This window comes from Thalia democratica, chromosome 7 (genome assembly GCF_965202585.1).
Source record: "Thalia democratica chromosome 7, ktThaDemo2.hap1.1, whole genome shotgun sequence".
Lineage (NCBI taxonomy): Eukaryota > Metazoa > Chordata > Thaliacea > Salpida > Salpidae > Thalia > Thalia democratica.
The window spans coordinates 59,569,156-59,592,881 of NC_139171.1; the positions used below are offsets into that span (position 1 = coordinate 59,569,156).

General features: G+C 23.3%; 1 protein-coding gene across 1 annotated transcript; it reads right to left on the minus strand.

Moving 5' to 3' along the window:
* Window positions 1–17,023: 17,023 nt before the first annotated feature.
* LOC145840918 (metalloproteinase inhibitor 3-like) lies at window positions 17,024–21,268 on the minus strand. The gene is made up of 6 exons (XM_082948276.1): window positions 21,142–21,268; window positions 20,759–20,833; window positions 20,253–20,305; window positions 19,888–19,996; window positions 18,329–18,504; window positions 17,024–17,615 (listed from the first exon to the last, which is right to left on the minus strand). Exons 1-6 carry the CDS (start codon window positions 21,251–21,253, stop codon window positions 17,460–17,462), a joined length of 681 nt encoding a protein of 226 aa, XP_082804402.1. The 5' UTR covers window positions 21,254–21,268; the 3' UTR covers window positions 17,024–17,459.
* Window positions 21,269–23,726: the final 2,458 nt, after the last annotated feature.

Below are 23,726 nucleotides of genomic sequence, written 5' to 3' on the forward strand. Positions count from 1 at the left end.
TCTATTAAATTAACACTATTAGTTTAAATCATTTTGTCAATCTACAATCTCTGTTTGGATATGTAGTTTGAAAAATGTTGACACTCTTTGAAACAAATAATGTGAAATAGGAATTTTAATGTCACATAACAAAATTAGTAAATTTAAGAACATATTAAAATTTTTAATTATACCTTTATTTATATAAAGTCTGTAATAATAGCTTATAACTTATTTACTAAAGCTTTTCTTAAAATCTTTAACGAACATTCATTAGGGTTAGTTTCCCATTTTTCAATATTTTACGATAATCAAAACAGTATAGAATCTTATAATGAAACCTATTATGTTTAGTTTTTATTGTATAAACCAATTCAACTCTAGTTAAACTTTAAACTAGTGTTAGTGGAGAAAATTCAAAACACTAGAATCTAAAACAAGTTGATATGATATAACTATTTTTTTTTGAGTAAATCAAAATAGTTTAAATCAAAAAAAATACCTTAAAAATTAGGTAAAATAAATAAATCAAATTATCTAAAAATATATAAAAAGCATGATTATTTTTCTAATAAATACCAATATAGCTGAAGAAAATAAATATATTGAAGTTTTAATTACTAATTTCCTGTTATTAAACTGTTAAAACATAAAGCGTATCGTTTATCATTTTTACATAGGTTTAGATAGCAATAGATACTGTTGTTATAAACTACTTCAAACTTAAAAAATCAATTTTTTTGAATCTAACTTATTCTGTTTTACTAACAAAATTAACTTAAAGATATGTGATTGAAAACATTGTTCTTATTAAATTTTAATACTATTTACCTATTTACTATGTTAAGTTAATCATTACAAAAATTAACAAAAGCAAGCTTTAAACACTTCAGTTTAAGTGATCTCAATTAAACACATTTTACTTTTAAATTTTCTGTTTGTAATTTGCATTAAGTTTTAGCTTAATTTTTTATTCATTACAAACTTGATTATGTAAAAAAACATAAGTATAATGTAAAAGTGTAGAAACTTTTAAAATTGTTATTTGGTCTTAAAGTATATGTCAAAAAATCTAGCCTTTAAGAAGTGAAAACGAATTAGAAAGTTTTAAGTTTAAACTATTACAATATAGCAAATTGTTTTAAAATTTAAACGAACAACTAAAATAACTTTTGATGAACGTTCATCAAAGTTTTTGATTACAACTTTTAAAAAGCGTATGATTATACTAACGGTAATAAACAGAAACTTTATTAATAAAAATAAGCTATGTAGGGGATATTCGTTAATTAGTTCAGTTTGAAAGCAGTTTTAAAATATTAACACAGTTAAATAAATTTATAAAAGTAGTCGCACAACCAAGCATGTGTAGTTTATAAAAAAGTTTCAAAACAAAAACAAACATCATAAAAGAGTCAATCTACTTCGGTAAGTGTAGAATTCAGTTAAAAAATTTGTTTTATAAAAGCATTAAATAATGTCGTTCTTAAAAATTCATTTTATTTGTTTTAAAGATTTTTATCGTTAATTTAGGATACAAGTACTATATATATATTTTTTTTTATTTTTATAAAAGCTTTCTTGTTAAAAGTGTACTCAGTTGTTGATGTCTCAAATGAATTGTTTGATTACACAAACTAAAATTGATTAAATAAGATAAAAACAATTCTGGAAACTAATGATACTTTTTAGTTAATCATTACAATTCTAATAATTTAACCTTTGTTTTAGTTAAAGCAGACATTGTTTTCATAATACAATAAGTTAAACATTTTTATGCAGAACGTTATATAGTTTATATTGCATTAATATTTACAAAATCGTAGTAAATATTTTAACCTTGTGCGTTGTTTGAAAGATATTTCAAAGACTAATATTTCACAATATAAAATACTTATACAAATACTTTTGTTTGATCTAAGTAGCAACAAAAAAAAAGTTAAAAAAAAATCATTATCAAAAAAGGACTGTTTTACTAATTTATTAAATACAAAATTTAGATAGGTATTAGTTTTGACTTATTAAAAATACTAAACAATTATAAATATTAAGTGAAAGTTTTACGTTTTACAATTTAATATTTTGTCTATAATAATTCCATACTTTAGATTTACAAGATTACAAAATAAATTGTTCATAGTTGTATATTGTTTCCATTTTAAAAAATAAAACTTATTCAGGCTTTAAATACAAAGTTGTTAAGAAATAGCATAAAACTTTTATTATTTAATTTATATGAAGAAAACATTCAATAGAAATTTTAAGTAGAAATGTTCTAATGAGTTGTTACTAATAACTTGTGGTACTACAACATAACATTAGATTTTAAATGTACACAAGTGTTTTAATTAAAAAACTTCAATAAAACTACTTATTTAGATTATCTAGGAAGCTACATGAGCTTAGCTTTATTTTTTTAAAGTTTTCAAAGAAATAGACTTAGATATAAATGTTTTTATCATTTTTTATTATTAAATTTGTGGTACTAAATAGCACAATGTAAGGTAATAAACTAATAAACTGTTTGGAATAGCCGTTTAATCGTCATCTAAAATATTATATACATAGCACTGTTATTTAAAAAGCTTGTATAGTAATTAATTAAACTAATGTTGTTTTTTGAAAAATTTTAACTTAAACTGATCAACAAGTTTTGAATCTAGTTAATTTGTTCTTATTAAAAATCATTTAAATTTAGTATTTCTTTTTATATAAATATGAAAACTTGTTATTGAATACGTATAAGTTTTGACAAGTGTTGTAGGCAGATATATTGTGTTTCAATAAAGTTTATAAATGTTTAAAAAATTCATTATAGTATACTACTGCTAATTATATATATATATATATATATATATATATATATATATAATATCGTCTTGAATTTGTATCGTCTTGTCGACATATAAAAAAGCTTCTCTTAAAACACAACAAATTTTGAAGCATTTTATAGTCAGTTAACTGTTGTTTTCGTTAATTTTAGTTGTTTGATTAATTAGAAGGTAGATCGATTTTTGTACTGAATATTTGTAATGTACAATATTACGTCATACTGTTTTTTGTTTTTTTGCATAACTTTTGTATCTTTGTTTAGTACAGTGCTTTTTATTTTGAATTTAACTGGCTGATGATCAAAGCTTTATGAAAAATTAAAGCTTTGTGAAACATATGTTCCAGAATTTTTAAAATCGCCATTTGAATAAATTATTTAAAAGCCCTTCAAGTGGGCTCAGTTGAATGTGTTTAAGTTTAAACATTAACCTTATTTTATATATATATATATATATATATATATATACATATAATACATCTATGCTTTATTTAAACTAGTTTTAAAAAATAATAGTAAAATAAACATAATGTATGTTACATAAAATGTCATATTCACAAATTTTTACTATTCTGTTGCAAAAGGATCTTAAACTATGTATTAGCATAACTTAAAATAAAAAGTCTAAATTAGTACAACTTCGCTAAAAAGTGTTCACTTTAAAAATAAATGTTTATGTGGATACACTTACGTAAATAAACGTTTTATTTTAATTTAACTTAAAAATGCTAAAGAAATTATCGAAAATATTATAAAGTGCAAATATATTAAACTTTTATTCTTAAATAACTATTTACATAAGATTATAAAAAACTAAAATGTGTGGTTTAAGTTGTTATTTTACCTTAGACAAAAATAATGTCTGATGTAATCTACGATTTTTAAAAGCATAAAAGTTAATAAACTAGATATTTATTTTTATTTAAATAGCTTTTTATACACATAAAAACGAGTAACGGAGAACCTAATTGCCGACTAAATATTTTAATAGAGGTGTATTACTTTTAATGAAGTAAAACACAAAATTCTTTTTTTCTTTTTAAAAATACTAATACCACTATGTTTTTATTTGATAAGACGCAAAGAGACGGTTGCGTCTCATTAAAATAAAAACGTCTCTTTTAATAGTATACATTATTTTCTATATTTATTGTAATTAATTACGGTTTCTTTTATCGTTGACTTTATTAACAAAACTGTTTACACATGATTTTTCACGCATTTTTTCGTTGGAAACAAATGATAAATTTAAGTAGCCGATGATACTTAATATAGTATGAGCGTTGCCCATTTGATTAATTTTTTTTTGAAACAATAATGAAATTTTCTTGTGATTAATAATGTTTTTTTTTTATTCTAAGCATATACATGGTTTTTAACCTTTAAAAAATTTTATAAACTCATCTAGCAAAATAATTAAGGTTTCATCCTGAACAAGACGTTAAATTGTATCCAAGTGGTGTGCGACTTGATAACCGATTTTTTTTTTATCGTGAAATAAACAGTATTGAAACTCGTTATAAAACTATAAAAGAAGTTTTTATTATATAAGTTATGTTTTTTTTTATCATTTAACATTTTTATGTAGTTTTATATGTAAAGCTTAATACAAAAGTTGATTTATGTCTATTAGTATATTTTGTTAACAGAAATCTGTTATATATTAGATATTAAAACGTATGCATACACATATTAAAATAAATTATACTTTATAAATTTTGTTATGTGTATGCATACGTTTTAATATGTATGGTAACATTAAAATAAGTTATACTTTATAAATTTTGTTGTTACCATACGTTTCTCATGTGCTATTTTAAACTTTAATGTAAGAAAATATTACCAAACGCAAAAGAATATAAACCAATTTTATTTTGTTTAACAAAAGACTTTTCGCCTATTTAAAGTAATTAGTTTGCAGACAATCTTAATAAGGATTATTTTTTTATTTTCATTTGAGAAAAATATTAAATTTTGAAAAAATAAAAAATAAAGACTAGTAGATTCATACCTAGTCTTAAAGTATTACTAATTACTAATAAGAAAAATAAATATGAAATAATTAAGCTTTTATCTGTTGATCTTAAAACGAAAAATGCTGATAAATGTGTGCCTTAATTTTTGTCTTGCATAAAATGTAGTTTTAGTAAAAACTAACTTAATTCTTTTTGTGTATTTTTTTTTAATTTTTATGTTTTTGACCCCATGAAAAGACTTAAGTTAAGCTAAAATACTCTAGTATCTTATAGATTAGTTTCTTTTTATGACCCAATGAATAAATAAGTTATAAAAGTACTTTTAGTTAACAATTATCACTATTTGTCAATGTCTTTTGTCTTTTTTCGGTAAAATTAATTGAAAACAAATAAATTTCTAAGTGTTTACTGAAAAACAAAGAAAAAAAAATTCCCTTTTTTATATCGTAAACATCGTTTAAATTAAAAAAAATTTCGAGGATTTATAAAACAAATGTATGTGGAAACAATTGATAAAAGTTTAAACACATATTAGCATACAAATTTGTATAAAAATAATTAGTATTTCTTTTTTAGTTACAAACAGAACATTTTTATACTTAAGTTCAGGAAATTTTTTAAAAATCAAACAATAACACAACAATTTAAAATTTAATACAAAATATTTTGTTTAATGTACAGCTACGCTGTCGTTGCTTGAAAGTAAAATATTGAGATTTAATTAAAACTTTATAATTCTTTAAAGATTATTATCGTTTTTGAGAACAAAAAACTGAAAAGTTGTGTGTATAGCTTTGTTACGGAATTAGAATTCACAATTATTGCTTAAAGTTTCGCTGAGCTGATCTATAACTTTCGTTTGATGCATTCGTGCTTCGCTAGTAATAAATGCTAAAACATTTAGCCTAAACTTATTCATAAATTGATTGTTTAAAAAAAAAAAATAATAGTTTTAAGTAATACATTTAAATGGTAGTTTATTAAAGCTTTTTTTTAAGGTTGGCTAAATTAATTTGAAGTTTTTTCATGCATAAATACTTTGCTGTTATTAGAATGGAAATACAAAAACATTATATTTAGATAATTTATGATGAGTTATTAAAGGTTTCGTATGAATTTTAGCAAAACTTAAATTTCAATTATTTGTGTTATTATGCATTTGTTGCTCGCTATTAAGCTGAAACAAAGAGAGCTAATTCAAAGAAAAAGTTTTGTATCAAATTAATAAGTCTTCCTGATTGGTATGCCTTAAGTTTTCACTTAAATATTGAAAAATATGACTTTTTGCTTTTAATTTGTGATTTTTTAGTCGTAAAAAAGTAGCCAAAATATCTAATTTTTTTTTTGCTATAAATATAGGTTTTAAGAACAATATCTTTCATTTAGAAGACAAATTATAATTTTATAAGATGTAAAACTTGAAATATTTACCATCATTTGTATATAATTTTTATTTTTATTTTGAATTAAAATACAACGGAAGTAGACTGTTATCGCTCTTAAATTAAATTAAATATATCTGTATTTGTTTTATGAGGTACATACCTGCAATAAACAAACGAAGTTGTCCAGATTTTATATTTCTTTTTCTGCAAAACGTTTTGTTAGCTGAAAGAGATAGTGGGTTCAATGTACATTTGTATGATGAACCGAAACTGCCGTATGTTGAAGAGTTGCAGAAACATTTAAAACTTCAAACATTTTTTATATCCGCACCAGGAAGAGTTTTATTTGCATTGCGAGATAAAAAATATGTGTATTGAAACTTTCGTATGATTAATGAGTAAATTAATAAAATATTGATAACAAATCAAAAGTAAAACAAATTAAAAAGTAGAAATTTTAATAAGCTAACAACAGTATGTTAGTAAACTCAAGTTTTATCAAAGTAGATTTAAAAACTTTAAATGTATTTACAATAAAAAGTTAAATGAATATAAACACAAAAGTTAAAAAAATTGTCAATGGAAAAAGGAAATAGATTATTGAAACTACAAACAAATTATCATCAAAGGTATTGTGAAATTTGATAAGTTTTTTTTCACGAATAAATTGATTTATGTTAATGTTTTAATGATATAACTTTCTTGATTTTAATTGCTGATTTTAACTATTTTTTGCACATTTAAGTTTTATAAAGTATTGTTTATTTGATTAAACTTAATTTTCTAGTTTTCATAAAAAAACATTTTCTTTAACTACAACGCTACTTTAAGCTAAAATATTTAAAAAAAAATACAACTATGAATACTAAATTTAAAATTTCTTTGTATCATTGTTTAAATTACTGTTAAACAAAACTAACTTTACACAAAAGATTTGTAATACTTTTGTTTATATAGAAGAGTAACACACATTATTTTTGTTAAATTAGTTTCAAAAAAAGTTTACTTCACAAAAGATAAACGATCAGTTATTTTATGTCTTGTTTTACTAATATCGATTTAACTTAACTAAATTAAGTTATAAAATTTTTTAAACACCAAAGCTTTTAATATAACGTTGTAGATAAAGTCTAAAAGACTATTAAAAACATTTGTATTTCATTAAGCTTATTTAATTACTGTACGACATTTAATACCTACTAATACAGTAGTAATAACATAAGTTTAGCGGTAAAAAACAGATAGAATTTTATATTATTTTAATTTTTTTGTAAACTAAAAAATAAAGTTTTCAAAATGCTGTTTTCTATTTATTTTGCGTCTAAAATCTGAATAAGTAATTTGTTGAAAATAAATACAGTATATACTTTACGAATAGTTTTTTTTTATTCGTGTACAATCAAAGACTATAGCTACCATAGACATGAATTAGAAATATAAAACTATCACTTAATACACTATAATCGTTCAGTTTTAAAACGTCAAAATAAATATTTATTTAAATTTGTATTTAAAATAAATTAAAACAATACTTTTATAAATAATTATTCTTTTTTACTTCAGTTCTGTTGCTGGTTAGATAAAACAAATATACTAAAAAACTTTTAGCGGGTTTTTCAAATACCTAACAAACAACATACAGTGTTTAAATAGTTACTTTGCTTTTGTTAATATTCATGCAATATGAAAATATTACATAAATAATGATAATAAAAAAATATTGTTAATTTTTAGACTTTTTTCTTATTTATTTAATTTAAGTTTGTGCATTCGAACAATTCGTTTGAAACAACAGAAGCTCAGTACTTTTATCAAGTAAGCTTTGATATAAAAAAATGTATATAGTGTTTGTACCCTAAATTAAGTATTAAGTTATCGGAATCAAAAAAAAATATATTCTTAGAGAAGACATTATTTGAATACTTTTAGAAAACAAGACCTATAATTAATTTTTATTTTTACCGAAATACATTAGCTCTATTAAGTCGCGTGTTCTTGTTTTGAAACATTTAAATTAACTTCATATCATATGCTTGATTGTGCGACTACTTTTTGTTTTTTTTTAATTGTTTATTATTTTTTAACTGGTTTCAAACTTAGTTTATAAACTAATACAATAAAAAATAGCTGGTTTTTTTTAATTTCTAATTGTATATAATAACGCAAAGTTCTAATACTAGTTGTTATACTTTTTATTATTCGTTAATCGTTTTGTTTTAAAGATTGATGTTCTAGTTTTACTCTTGTCTAGGTAATTTACCTAGTAATGGTATTTCTGTTGCCTTTGAAAGTTGTGTATTTTGATACTAATACTAATAAGTGTAATGTTTGTTAACAAGTAGCCAATTTTTTGTTGTTGCTTATTTCATATGTCTAATTATTTAATAATTAGTAGAATGTGTGATTACCAGTTGAAATCACTATAAAGAGTATTAAGAAAAAGTAGCTTTTATTATACAAAACAACAGAGTAGTCTTTCTTAAAACTTTGTACCTTATAAATCATAATCTATTGAGTTAGGATCTGTAGCTAGTAAAATTATTTTTATTGTTTAAACATTGTAACTTAGATGTAATAGGTGTAATATCAGTTAACATGTAGAATTAATAAAACAGCTAAATTGTTTAAGTGCTGTTTATAACTTATCTAGAGTGCAAAATTGTAAAATTATACATCAAATTCTATAATATGCATAAAAAGATCGTTTTGAAAATAAAATAAATCTTAACTTATTTTTTACTTCTATTATATTTATATTAAAATTTTAATTAAATAGAATCCATTTAATTATTTAAATTTTTTATTTTACACACAGCTTCTAACAGCTAGACAAAATAAGTCTAAAATATAAATGTAAGAACTTGAATGCCCAATAATAAAAATTGAAAAACATATTTGATTCTAAATTAAAAATAAAAATTTGTTATATACACTTCAAAGTCTTAAAAGCTAAAAAAATCTTTTTTTACTTTAAAGTATCTTGTTGTACTTAATAGTATTATATTGAAAAAGGGATATATGCTATATTTGCATAACTTTATTAATAACTAATAAAAAAATAAAAAATGTTTGGTTTTAGAATAAGTAAGCAGATTAATTTAATTGTTCATCCATAAATAAACAAAACTTGATAGTAAACAGAAACTAAAAAAAAATTATCCAGAAATTAATTGTTTGTATAGCAGCAACATTTTTTTGAGTTGTTTACAAAAAGTACTAATCATGTAAACTATAAGTGAAGCATGAAAGTTATGAATTTGTTGCTAAAACAAGTAACTTGGAAAAATATTTACGAATGAAATTGTAAATTCTTATGAGTTAAGTTTAATTTAATATACTTTTAGAGTACAGTGAATGTAAAGGATGAAATAGTGTATTAAAAATCATTGTATTAACACATATTTACCAAAAGAGTTGTTTTATTTAGCTTCAAGTTAACAAAACTTTATGTATTTTTAGTAAGACAATACTAAAAGTACATAGGTTTGTATATAATAATTGAAAATACATTTAAACATAAAATTTTTGATTACTGTGTTTATTAACAAAAAATCTGGGCCAAATAAACTTGTAAAAAAGTTTTATTTAGTTTTTTTGTCGTTTAAGCCAATTTTAATCAGTGTCGCCAAAAACATATTTTCTTAAATCTAGCTGTTCAAAATAATGGTTCATACTAGTTTTAAGGTATTTTTTAGCTCTCTTAACTAACTTTTTACACACAAAGAAAAGTATATAGAGCGCAAGAGCTTGAAAATCTATTTTATATACTTCTAAACTAACTACTACTCAACAAGATTGCAAGAATGTTAATTTTAATTTGCCTTATGAGTGTCGGTAACTTAATAAATATTTGTTTGTTTTTTTAAAGTCACGCCGGGGTATAATATTTACTGATTCAAAAATTGTAATTGTTCTTTGTGCTGAATAAAAAAGAACTCTCTTATAGTCTTTTACCTTGCTGTGTATAATTTTTTTCCGACGGAATTTATGATAGCTTTTAAATAATAAACAAAACGATATTCAAAATTGTGTTTATTGGTTTATCTTGAAACTTTAACGTGAAGCAAAAATATTTTTTTCCGCTTGAAGTGTTACGTGTCATTTGTTTAAATTAAATTAAGATATTTTAACACTAACACCTTGTTTTTCTGTTCATCATTAAGTCGAGAATATCTAGTGTAAGTTTCAAATTCTGATCGCATGGACCCTCTGTGGCCCCTTTTAACCTCATGACCTTCCTTTAGCCCCTTGGTTTGGTTTCACTTAGCTACTTAGCCCCCACAAGGGGGCAACTTAGCTCACTTTGGGAAACTCTGATTTAACTGATTACTTTTATAAATAAACATTATCATATTTAAGCAAAACTGAGTATGAATTCTGATTTAACTGGTTACTTTCATAAATAAGCATTATCAAATTTAAATAAAACTGAGTATGAACTTTGATTTAACTGGTTACTTTTATAAGTAAACATTATCAGATTTAGGTAAAACTGAGTATGAACTCTGATTTAACTGGTTACTTTTATAAGTAAACATTATCAGATTTAAGTAAAATTGAATATTTTTATCTTATTCCATACAAAAAAATCTTTTTTGCAAAAAGTTACCATAACTTTATGTTTGTTAGTTGTTACGTTATAATCTATACGGTTTTCTAAATTTAATTTGTCAAGTTCTTAGCATTGATGAATAAAATTACATGTATATAGTAAAGCTAAAAATAGAAAAGCTTCAATTATAGCTGCATTTATGATTGCAAAAAGTTTGGTTTCAAAAGCTTAAAAAGTTATTTTCATGCTTCAAATTTTCTAAAATATTTTTAATTCATAAACCGTTTTTAATTAGATTATCACATTTTAAAACAGTTATATAGAAAAGATTTAACACTTTTATTTATAAATTTAATATATCTTATCCCTGCTTAAAACTTAAATATCAAAGGTTTTGTATGAAAGACGAAGGGTCAAATATGCACGAAGAAATACTTTTGCACAGGAGGTTTATTTTGCTTTAAGGGCCATTTTTAAACGAGATTTAAAAAATATAAAGTAAGAAAAAAAAATGTTAACAAATAAAAGAAAGAAAAAATAGTTAAAAAAAATGAAGAATAGCTTTTAAGCTTGTGCAAAAAAGACTCCTTGTTCAAAATTGATGCCGCGCAAAAGTGTATTCGTGCAAAAGTGACCCTTTGTGAAAAAATTTTTCTTCGTGTATTCGTGCCTATCCTGTTGGATCAATTGCAAGTTTGTTATAAAAACTAATGTTAATCATATTAAGATTTTGTTGACGGAGCTTTTACAGTCTTTAATAACTTAATCCGTTTTTTGTGTTTCTCTATCTATTTTTTTTTGCTTTAAACAAATGGTATTTTTTCTTACCAGTTCATTGACAATAGCTATGAGTTTTCAATTTTGTTTAATTTTAAGTACAATTTCATGGAAAACAAATTTTTTTATTAAGGTTATAAAGATTTGAAAATACGACTAAAGTGGTCAAATGATCAGACTGATTGATAACTAAATACAAAATAAAGTACCAGCTGAGTTTAATTTCAATGTTGAACTGTATCGGTTCAATTTAACAGGTTCAAACAATTTTAAATATTAAAAAAACGATTAAATTTTCGGGGAAGACAAAGTAATTTTTGTGTACACTTTGACGATTATTGGTTTAGATATGTGTAGGTCTTGTTGTTTTAATCTTCAAACTGTCCACAATTCTAAAAGTACGTAGTTGCTGTTAAACATATATTAGTCTCTAATTAATATGTTTTGTTAAGCTATTATTTTTATCCACAAATGCGTACAAGATTATACCTACACAGTGGAGACATGTGTTGATGTTATTGTTAGAGTTGAAAAAAAGTTTAACTTCAAAACAGTTGTATAATAGAAATTAGTATGTACAAAAAAAGTTGTTTTATTAGTAGTTAATTTGTTACAAACTTAAATTTAATATATAATATTGTTTATTGAACGATAAAAAGAGATCAAATATTTGGTCCAAGGACCTGGTGTTTGAAAAAACTTTTCCGTTATCATGTCATACACCAGGATACAGTTTGAAGTCATGTCCAGGACACTTAATAGCATTTGATGTAAGCTAATTTTTGCGCCCCAGACTTACACAGTAATTATTGTTTAGTGAACAATAAAAAAAGCGCTTAAAAAGTTTGCTGTAAGGACCTGATGTACAAAGAAGCCTTTCGATTATCGAGTCAGACACCAAATGCTTATAAGTTTCTTTCAAGCTATTACACATAATTTATCTAACATTTCAATTTTTAAATCTGTAGTAAAGAAAAAAATCAGTAAATGAAATGAAAAAAAAAGAAAACTAAACAAAAACTAACTGAAATGTAAGTTTAAAGATGTACTTAAACACTTATTTACTAACATAACTTGAAAAACAAGATATACTATACTAATAGCAAACATTTGAATATTTAAATAATAGGTAAGTTAAATACTTTACTTTGAAAAAAGTAAAAATGTCATACGCTAAAATATTTTTACGTTAAATTTAATCAGTATTTTGTGCTAAAAGTGTAGTTTTTATTTTATTTAATACTTTCCTTTAAACAGTAAAACTAGTTTTACAGTTGAATAAATAAATAAAATCTTGTAGGTTGTGAAATCTACCATAACTAAGCTTAACTTTTGTAAATGGAAGTATAAAGATAAGTAATGTAAAGTTAATGCTTTTATCAAAAAAAAAACAATAACAATATTAACAAAAACAAATTTACTTCTATTCTAAAGTATTAATGTTTTATTTTTTGAATACTTATCTTAATCTAAAACTGTAATATTAGGAAAACAATATTTGTAAGCATAAAAAAAAAAGATTTTTTTTCTTTGATTTTCTGTGAAAAATACATTTTTCAACATAAGCTTGCTTGAAATAATTATATCAGCTTACTATCAAAATACTTAATTTTCTGTTAAAGTATGTACATCTATAATACATCTATATTACATTGGTATGCTATAAAGAAGAAAAACAAACAAAACATTTTTAAGTATTCTGAACTTAATTCAGGTTAGTAATATTGAAAAACAATCTAAAGAACAACCAAGTAGAAAATGCTGCAACCTAGATTAAATCATCGTTATTGTGACCAAACAAATCAACTTTTGAACAAAAAAAAGAAAAAAAAAAAATATATATTTATACATAAAATGAAAAAAATGTTGGATATTAAATGACAAATACTGTTGAATCTTTATAAAAAAGAAAATAGAGGAGTAGCAATAATGATCTGATTATTACTATTTAATAGATAACTTTTAAATTCATCCTGGAAATTTCCAAAAAGACTTATACTTTTTAAACATAATGGTAGCTTAATCCATATCTTACTTTTTTGGTAGAACAGCGATTTATTACCTATTTTGCTGTGGATTCAGGTAGAAAAAATTGTTTTAGAAGATCTTGTACGATAATTATGGACATTTTTAACACTTTTATAGTAGTTATTTAAGTTATCTGGTAACAAACAATTGTTAAACTTAAAATAATACTAAATATTGTCAAACAGACGTAATTCATATGGGAAGCTGTCAAATTTGCGCGAGTATATAAAATTGCAAGAGGGGAAAAAATTGCACGAAGATACTTATGCATCAAGACACTTTTGTACGAGGGTTAAAGTTGCACGAAGCCAAAATTGCACAAAGATGCTTTTGCATAAAGAAACTTTTGCACGACCAGACAGTTTTTCACAGAGATATTTTTGCAGGGGCATTACCTTCGATCAGTAGTTTTTTTTTATTATAATTATTGTTGGTGTTTTTTATGACTGGTACCCTTAACCCTTACCTTCGGTCAGTAATTTATATATATTTTTTTTTTGATTTTGGGTTTTATTTTATTGTGCAAAAATGTAACTCGTGCAAAATTGACCCTTGGTGAAAAATCGTGTTCGTGCAATTTTGTTTCCTCATGCAATTTTGCGCCCTCGTGTAAACTTGGCTTCGTGCAATTTTGTTCTCGTGCAATTTAGTGACATCGTGCAATTTTGTCTTTGTGCAATTTAGAACCGTTTTAAATTCATATAGATACAGACTTTCAACATCTTTTTTTTTTTTTTTGAGTTTGAATCGTGCAATTTGATGCAAATTAATTGTTTTACACTATCATCATACTTTTTATAACGTATGCATTTAAGTGCTCCGTTTATGAGAAAATTGATAACATTTATACATTTTTTATTTGCTCTTCCCCAGCACAACAAGCCATGTCTAAAATTGCTCATAAGCAAACAAATAAAGATCATATATAATGCCTTTTTTTTAAGTGTTGTCTGGTTTTATATAATACACCCAATGTTTATTGTATTTTGATTCTTATAGTTTCTATGTGTTCTGACTATTTTAAATTTCGGTCTTTAAATTTTACCTAGTTTTTATAACTTTTTGTGTTTGTTTTAACTTTTTTACCTATTTTTACATTAAGATCTATATTTTTCCAAGACTACTTTTGGATTGGTGTAGAATCATGCTTCTGGTTTTACTAAGGTTGAGTTTAATTTTGTTTCTCATAAGCCAGTCTAATACCTTTTTAGTTCTATGATAAAGCTTTTACTGTCATTAAGGTATGTGGCTTTTGTGAATGTTTTGTATAACATTGTACAATCTTCAAAGTCAGAAAGTTATGACTAGTTTATTCTGTAAGTCCTTATATGTGTTAGAAATAACAACGGTCTTAATACTGAGCTTTGTGGTACCTCAATTATTATTAGTGTCTTTAAGATCACTATTTGTCAATTTATTATTCAATCTAATTTAAATCGCTAATTTAATTGAAAATAACTTAATTCTTTTTAATAATATTAAATTTTAGTCAAACGGTCTAGTTTTTTGTGATGTTTTTCTATAAAGTTTTATCTAAAAGTTAAATTTTGCTGTTAAGTTTATTGTATGAATAAACAAAATAGTTTGCATTATGAAAGCTCGTCGACTCTGATGCATACATTTCGGTATACTGCCATTTACACAAGTTGATAAGTATATATTTGAACTACATAAACAATGACCACAGCGTTTATTTAAAAGTCATAGTCTATTAACTTTTATTTATATTGTATGATTTTTTTTGACAGTGTTTGCAACTGTCTCAAAATAATTGACATACGAAACTACAACAGTTCGGGACTTGTGAAACGAAAAACTGATTTATTTATATACTTTTTCTTGTTATAATTTAATATTATTTTAAAATATTTTAACCACTAGAGGCGTTTTGTAAATTATCAAAAATAGAAACCAAGCAGAATTAATTATAAAAAATCGGCGAGTTATAATTTTATCGATAAGCTTGAGTGATTATTTGTTAAAACTGGTAGAGTAAGGGATAGACAAGTGGCGACGCGTAGTATTTGAAATCACTATCATGAATTTTTTTTAGCAAAGATCAGTTATTGTTTTTTAATAGCAATATCTAAAAAAAATACCATTGTTAATATTTTAAGTAAAAAACAATATTGCAAATTTTTATTTCTTATTTAACAACTTCAGCCGTTGTTCTAAAAAATTCTTACATTGAACAAAAATAAAAACGAATATAACATTTTAGTTAGTTTTAAAAGCAACTAAATAAAGTTTTAAAAGAAAATACAAAAAGAAACTTCGTGTAAAGTTTTTGTAACTTTATTATAAAAAACAAATAAAAGTAATAATAATATTTTTGGTTTAATAAAAAGCGTTTTTAAATTAACATTAATGAACGCACATTAGCTATTTAGATATTTTTTTTGTTTAATTAGTTCACAGAGTTTTTTATTTTTTACACCCTAAACTAAACTACTAAAATGACTATTAAAATTTTTTTTACAGTTTTCTCCTAACTTAACCACCAAAAGTATTTAGTTTCAAAAACTTAAAGAAATTTTTAAGCTATAAAGTTTATATTTTTGTTTTATAAACCCTTATTTATGAGAATATCCACACTTTAAGACGATCATGTTGCAAAAATTTAAAATGCTTATAAATTTTATATCTCTTAAGCCTGCTTAAACCTTAATTTTCAAACAGTCTGTACAGAGCAGTTACAGGTTAAATATAAATTTAATTTTGATAATTATAAGTTTTTGTTGACGGAGTTTTCACCGCCTTAAAATAATTCACTGATTCAGTTGATGAGATTACTGATACAAACTGTTTTCAAAATTACTCGCTTATGATTATACTTTGTCTCGCAACAAACATAATTTGTTTTAATTTTCTATGTCCGCTTGAGGCAAATAGAAAGCTAAAAAAGTATAAGTTTTAAAAGTTTTGTTACAAGCTATAAATCTAAGCAACACTTTTTAAACCAAAAAAAATTAAAAATAATCTCTAAAATACTTTTTTAACATTATAATAACATTAATTTAACCTTCTATAATGCGAAATTATTACATTAAAATTCAAACATAAGAGTCACTTAGTCTAAAAATGCTATAACAATTAATTAACAAATAAAACATTAGTTTTTATTAGTTTTTTTAATGTTAGTTTTTAGTAACTTATAAATATAGTAATGTAGTGACAGTTTGTTTTAACGTTTTAGTTTTGTAAAGAAATAGATACTTTTGTTGCTATGTTAACGGAAATTAATAAATGTGTATTGAAAAAAAAATTCTTATACAAGTGTGAAAAAAAATGAACTTAATAGACTTATAAATGATTAAAATGAACTTTAAATATTATACATAAATTCTCACCCTTAAAAAATATTCTACTTATTTTTAAATAATGGCTTTGCATAATTTTATTTTAAACACTTATTTAAGTTGATAATCTATAATCTGTAAAACCGCAACAAGAAAGCTTTTTTATTTATAAATAAACGACCATATAATAAACTGAATATTGTCAATGTATCTTTTATAGGTATAGCTTTAAATTTTATCTAATAAACCTAAAAAATAAAAAAAATAAATAATATTTTCTTGATATAAGTTTATTTTACAGGATGCATTTCGTAAAAGAGTTATTCCAGAAATAACAACCTTATTAACATAAATAGTATATGAGAGTAAATAATTTCATTTAAAATTGATATTTATTCAAATTCTGTTTTAAAAACACCAAATTTACTTCAAGATGATAGATAATAAAACAGTTTAACTGAGTATGTGAATATAGAAAACATAAACAAACAATAATTATATTAAAAAGCGTTTAAATAAAATCTAATAAAAAAATCAAATGTATTGTTAAATATTATTAGATTTTCCTTTTACACGAACTGTTAGAATTTATTAACCTCAATTTTACCTATTTTAATATAAAAAAGAGATGTGTTAATGAATTTTATTAAATTTTCTTCTACCACCTTCTTTCAACAGTTTAGTGTCGTATGCCCACAAATTACAAGTTCCACTTTCGTCTACTGAAGGTGAACAGTAACTAAGTGTTGACCGTAAATTAGATGTTTTGGAATTCCATATGCAGGTTTTCTAAAGCATTTGTTTGTTAATTATAAAACAAGGTTATAAAGTAGGAGTTAAAATTAATTATTCAAAACTAAAATACATAAATAAACTAAATATAATAAAAAATATATAAATGTTTAACAGATGTAATACAACAATCAAAGTTTAAATAACTAATATCTTGATAAGCTATTATACAGCGTAAACTCATTCAAACAATAAAGTAGAAACAGTTTTATGTTTTTTATTTTCATTCATATAAATAAAAACCTCATTGTAAAAAATTGCTCAAAAAAGTTTCTTGATTTAATTAAACATGTTTAAAATACTAAAACTAAAAAAAAAGATTTTTCAATGCAGCACGGGTCAGCGGAGGACGAAAACGTTTTGTATTGAAAAAGGTGTTTGTGACGTAATTAAATCTGTGATGTAATTAAAGTTTGTTATGACACGATAACCAGTGCACCGAAAGTTGTAACTAAGTATATTTTTTATGTTGCATAATATTTTATCTATCTTGAAACACATTCTATGAAAAAAAATAATCTTATAAGTAAAACTAGAGCTTCGGCCCGCAAAGATTTTTAATTTCAAAATTTTTTCCGCTACTATATCTCAATACAAAAAAAATGCTACAGGTGCATTTTATCCAAACAATTAATAGAACAATACAAACTTTTAAACAACAAAGAGACGTCTAAAATTTAAAACTAACACCCACATAATCAAAAACTAACGTATTTGCTGCATTTCTTCGGTTTGTCCCTGCAAAACTGACACTTGTTACATCCTTTATTCCAGTTTCTCAAAAAATTTTCGGAAATAATTTTGGAAGTGAGGTAATGATGATGAGTAATGTCCATGTTGAAGTCACACATACCAATACTCATGTACCCATCCAGGTTGAATCTTCCTGGTGAAATAAAATTTAAGAATTAGAATTGAAAACTATAGAAAATTGTTATTTAAAGTAACATGTACATTATAAATTCAAGTTTGGATGAATTTGGAAACTAAAAACTATTTTAGTTAAAAGAATAGTTTATAGTTTTCTATTGCTTGACTAGGTGTCCACAACTAACATTGCATTAAATATAATTTGGTAATTCTTCTCTATACTCGGAGGTTGAAATATTTTTGCCAAAAAAATGTTATGAATTTTACAACATAGTTTTTTTTTGTAAACTTTAAGTTTATATTAGAACAGGGGTCTGCAGCCTTTTGTAAGACGTGAGCCAATTTTCTCACAGAAAATTGCTCGCGGGCGCAACTTTTTAGAAAAAAGTTGTCGAGGGCAGCAGTTATGTAAAATAAAATAATATAATTAATAGAAAAATACATTTTTAAACGAATAATATAACGAAATAAGCAGTAAAATAGCACCTTTATAGAGTATTTATTAAATTAAACCTAATTGTAAGTTTTTATCGCAGAACCGTTTGTTTTTATGTTTTAGAAAAAGTATTTTTTTGGCAAAAAAGTAGCTCGCAGGCCGCAGATTTTAGCTTTAAGGGCCGCATTTGGCCCGCGGGCCGCAGTTTGCCGACCCCTGTATTAGAAGTTAACAAAAACTTAAGGAGTAGTTTTTTAAACAAAATAACTAAAATAATTTATATTTATTTTAAGCAATACATTTTAAATATACTAATAAGTATGACAAGTTTATGGCAATTTAAAAAATCTGAGTATGTATAAAAATATATATAATTTAGCATGCTATAGTACTGAACGTTTTAAGTAGATAATAATAGTATATATATACTAAACAAAAAAACGTAAAAATACTATGAAATATTTTTGAATAACTTTTTTAACAAAAATGATATTTAATATCTTATCAAAACTAATACGTTTTAGTTAAAGTAACTTTCTTAAACTTTAATCGATTAAATTAAAGGTTGTAATATTTTTAAGATTTTATTGTTTTCTAAAAGATTAAAGCGCGTTTATATTTTTTTTAAGTAGAATAAATAACTAAAAAAAGTTGTTTTAAAAAAAAATTATAAAAAAGTTTGAAATTGCTTAATATACTTCGTTATAAAATTTGTAAAATTCATATTTTATGTACAATATAATTATATTAAGTAGCAAAAGTTTATTAGAACAAAAAAGTTTACATCATGAGCTACGTTACATGTGCATGAGTCTTTTAACAAAATATGAATATATTTCTATTGTTATATAGTTACATAGATACATAGATATCTTGTGATATTTTATTATATTCATCATATTACACAAATTGTTTTGCTTACATATTTTTTCCATTTATTTAAAAAATATTATTTTCACTAACCAATTAGAAAATAATAACGACCCATTTCAAGTCGTATTCCACACATAGACCCACTGTATGGTGAGTAAATTTTGTCTTTTATATGGTCTGATATCTTTCCTTTATAAGTCTGAAAAAAACCAAGTTACTTATTACAAACAGTGTTCTGTTAAAACAAAATAAAACATAATTTTCATGATTTGAAATCTAAAAAATGATTACTTTTTAAACAATATAAAACACGTTTTAATACAGAAACTTGAATTTTAATACATATTAAATATGTATTTAAACTTTAAGCAAATAATTAAGGTTTGCGATTAGGTTATTATTTTTATACCATTAACATATTTAGAAACTTTATTTTAATGTAATAAAACACAAACTTTCATGATTCGAACTTCGTATTCTATATGAACATTGTATCTTCCTTCTTCAACTAAGTATTTAAAAATTATTAATCACCTTGATCATGCTGAATTATTTATACTTGACTTTTAAACACTTATAATTTTTTACTGTACAATAGAAATGTATGATTTTAAACCATTAATAGAAAAAAAGTATTTTTAGAATAAAAACATCAATTATTATAAATGAAAATTAAACTAGAAACATTAATTAATTAATCAAAACCATCAATCAAATTATACAAATATTGTTAAACAAAAAACGCATGTTAAATTAAAGCTAAGCTTACTTAATGCTTACTTAATATATACACATGCTCTAAAGAATAATTGAAATGTAAATTTAAAGATAGTCTTTACTCAGAGATAACAAAGTACAAGCCACTATGATTGTTATTCATACTTTTGACATTTATAATGGATTTATATTTATAATATAAATGCTTGCTAATAAGGATGAAAATTATTTAAAATAAACTTACTGTTATCAAGATAAGTATGGTTACCATCTAGACTAAATTCTACCAATCTTTTTGAGTACGTCAGAACTTTTACAGCTGTAAAAAATAACTTTTTTTTTATATTGACTTTGTACATTTTGTCAAATACTTGTAAACAAGTTTTTTAAGTAATTTAAATTAAAAAAAAATATTTTACTTATTTGTGAATTGTAAAAATGTTAACATCGTTTAAACTTGATGATGAAATTTAAACTATATTGATTTGTTCAGTAAATTGTAAAACTTGAATTTAGTTTTTAATATAATGATCACATTACTTAAATAAAAGTTTTTTTCTCTAAAAATTAAGGTTTATTTATTCACTTTAAATCCATAATAAAGAAAAATAAGTTAAATAAACAAACCATAGTCAGCATCACAGTAAATTTCTTGTGGATGTGGTATAGAACAATAGCAAGCTTCGTTTATATAAATTGAAAAAGAACAAATTAATACAATTGTCAGTAAATACTTCATTATTTGTTTACTTTGTAATCTATACACAATATTTTTTATATGATTATTTTTTCAATAAACGTGTCCTTCAAATGTTTTTTTTTTTATTTTTAGTTTAAAGACAAAGCTGTTTATCTTTTTTAAACTTCTAGTATTTATAAAAAATTAAGTATAATCACAAAAACGTGATAAAACTTTTTTATTTAGTAGTAAACTTAATCTTAATAAAAACAAAACTTTAATGAGGTAAAAAAAATATTTTATAAATTACTAGCTGTTTTCAAACTTATATAGTAGTTTTTTTCCAACCTTTTTTTGAATTTTGTGGAAAAATATTCTAATAGGTATATTTGCATCTAAAATACAACACAAACTGTCTTTAAAAAGTATTTTTAATTTTCCAATAAGTAATTGAAATTATATTTAAAAAGACCATAAGAAGTTGTTTCTTCTTATTTTAAATTAGCTTCTAAAAAGTTGTTTAATTGAACGCATATAAGCTTAAGCTATCTGAATTGATTTTTTCTAACATGCAAGTAATTTCTTCTAGGATATGACGCTTTGACTTAACTATTGTGCTTAAATAATGTTTTATTAGTGCCGTGTGCATATAAAATACTCTATTAAAAAATAATTAAAAACCATAAAAAAAAAATCACAGTTACAAATAAATTATTTTGATTGCCAGCAGTTATACTATAAGCAACGCTTGTTTTGTAATTACTTTAAAAATACTGTTATCTAAAAGTTTTTAGTTTGGATTGTATAAACAGTTTTTTATGTTGTGTCATTTATAAACTTGTCTTTCATTATCAATTGAAGTTTTAACAATTCATTTCTAATGCTACTTTTTTTTTTGAAAGATCGTTGTAGTTTTTAGAGAATAAAATCCTTAAGTAGAAACATTTATTACTTCTACAGTTTAAATAAAAATATAACTGTCGACCTGAGTTTTAAATAAAAGTTAAATCTCAAAAGACTCAATATTTTCTTAAAATCTATAATACTTAAATAAAACACAGTATAGTAAGTATTAAAAGATTTGTCAAGTTAGCAATTTGTTTTTAGATAAAAATACTTAAACGTGAGATAAATTTTACTTTAAAAGTTTTCTGCGCTTTTTAAAGACAAATACAATAACGTAAAAGGGTTTATATAATAAATACTTTTAAACAAATATTCTTGAACACGTAATATTGTTTTATATTTCGAAGTGATACTTCATATCATAGTAGGTGTTTAAAGTTTATTTATCATTCATTCATGCGAAATTGTTTTACATAATAGCAAACAGATAACAAGTCTGAAAAATAAAACAAATACATTCCATTCAAGGCATCATAAACAACTTGTTATTTGAAATAAGTGTTATAGAAATATCTAAAACTTTTCAAATGCTTTAATTATAAATAATTTTAACCTAAACCAATTCATTGGGTGTTATTTTACTTAAAAACTTTGTATTAGTTTTTGCTAATTTTAATCAGCTTTTTATGTTTTCAATAGAGTTTTGTATGTTTTTTACTTCTGTTTTTAACTTTTATTAAGAAACTGATTTTCATTATTTGCACTAAGCATGCAATTTGCTCGTTTGATTATTTGTAATTTTTTTCGTTTATAGAAAGTATCAAAAAATAAAAGATAAATTCATAAAGTTTATATAAAACACTGTACAAAACCTTAACATTAAAAAAAACTTAGTAGAATCTTTAAAACACTATGATTCAAACAATAGTAAAACACAACAGAATCGATTCAAAAGTTTTAGTTTATTACGAACTATTTTTCTGAAGTCGTAATTGAAACTTAATTATATATATATTTGTGTTGGTTAATTAACACCTTTTTATGATTACATCAATCAAATTTTATTAATTAAAATTAATATTTATAAAGTTCAACAGTTTTGGTTAAAGACTACAGTTCTTTTACCAAACTCAAAAATAAGTCATTATGTATGCATCCCTTAATACAGGGGTCGGAAAACTTCGGTCCATGAAGGGTAAATGGAAAGTAAAAGTAATTTTAAATATACCAATAGCTCGAGTTGAACAAAAGGTAGTAATGAGATATTTGACGTAAAACTAATGGTCAGTTGTTGTTTTTATTTAATAAACTCATTAGTTGTCATTTCAAATGTACTCAAATTGACGATTTTTTAACCTTATTTTGTTAACCTAAAAGACATTTTATAGTTAGAAACAGTGATCTACCGTATCTGCATTTTTAGATCTGGATTCGGCTGCATCTTAATTTGGAAAAAAAATCGATTTCAGGTTAGGCCAGATATTTATTTGAAAAAACCAGTATCTGGATCCGGCTTGATCTAGATATGTAAAAATATCTCGATCCTAATTTTGTGGGTATGATAGTTGGCACATACATATCACTTATACGAACTAAAACAAGTAAAAAGTTTAAATTACTTGTGATGATTATAAAACATACAAAACCTAAAAATCTTATACAAAAAAAAAACTTTTTAAAACCAACA

Coding starts and splice junctions, on each gene's coding strand:
- LOC145840918 (XM_082948276.1), bottom strand. CDS start 21,253: ATGAAGTATTTACTGACAATTGTATTAATTTGTTCTTTTTCAATTTAT. Junction 20,834..21,141: donor TTACTGTGATGCTGACTATG/GTTTGTTTATTT, acceptor TATTTTTTACAG/CTGTAAAAGTTCTGACGTAC. Junction 20,306..20,758: donor CCATACTTATCTTGATAACA/GTAAGTTTATTT, acceptor TTAAATACTTAG/TTGAAGAAGGAAGATACAAT.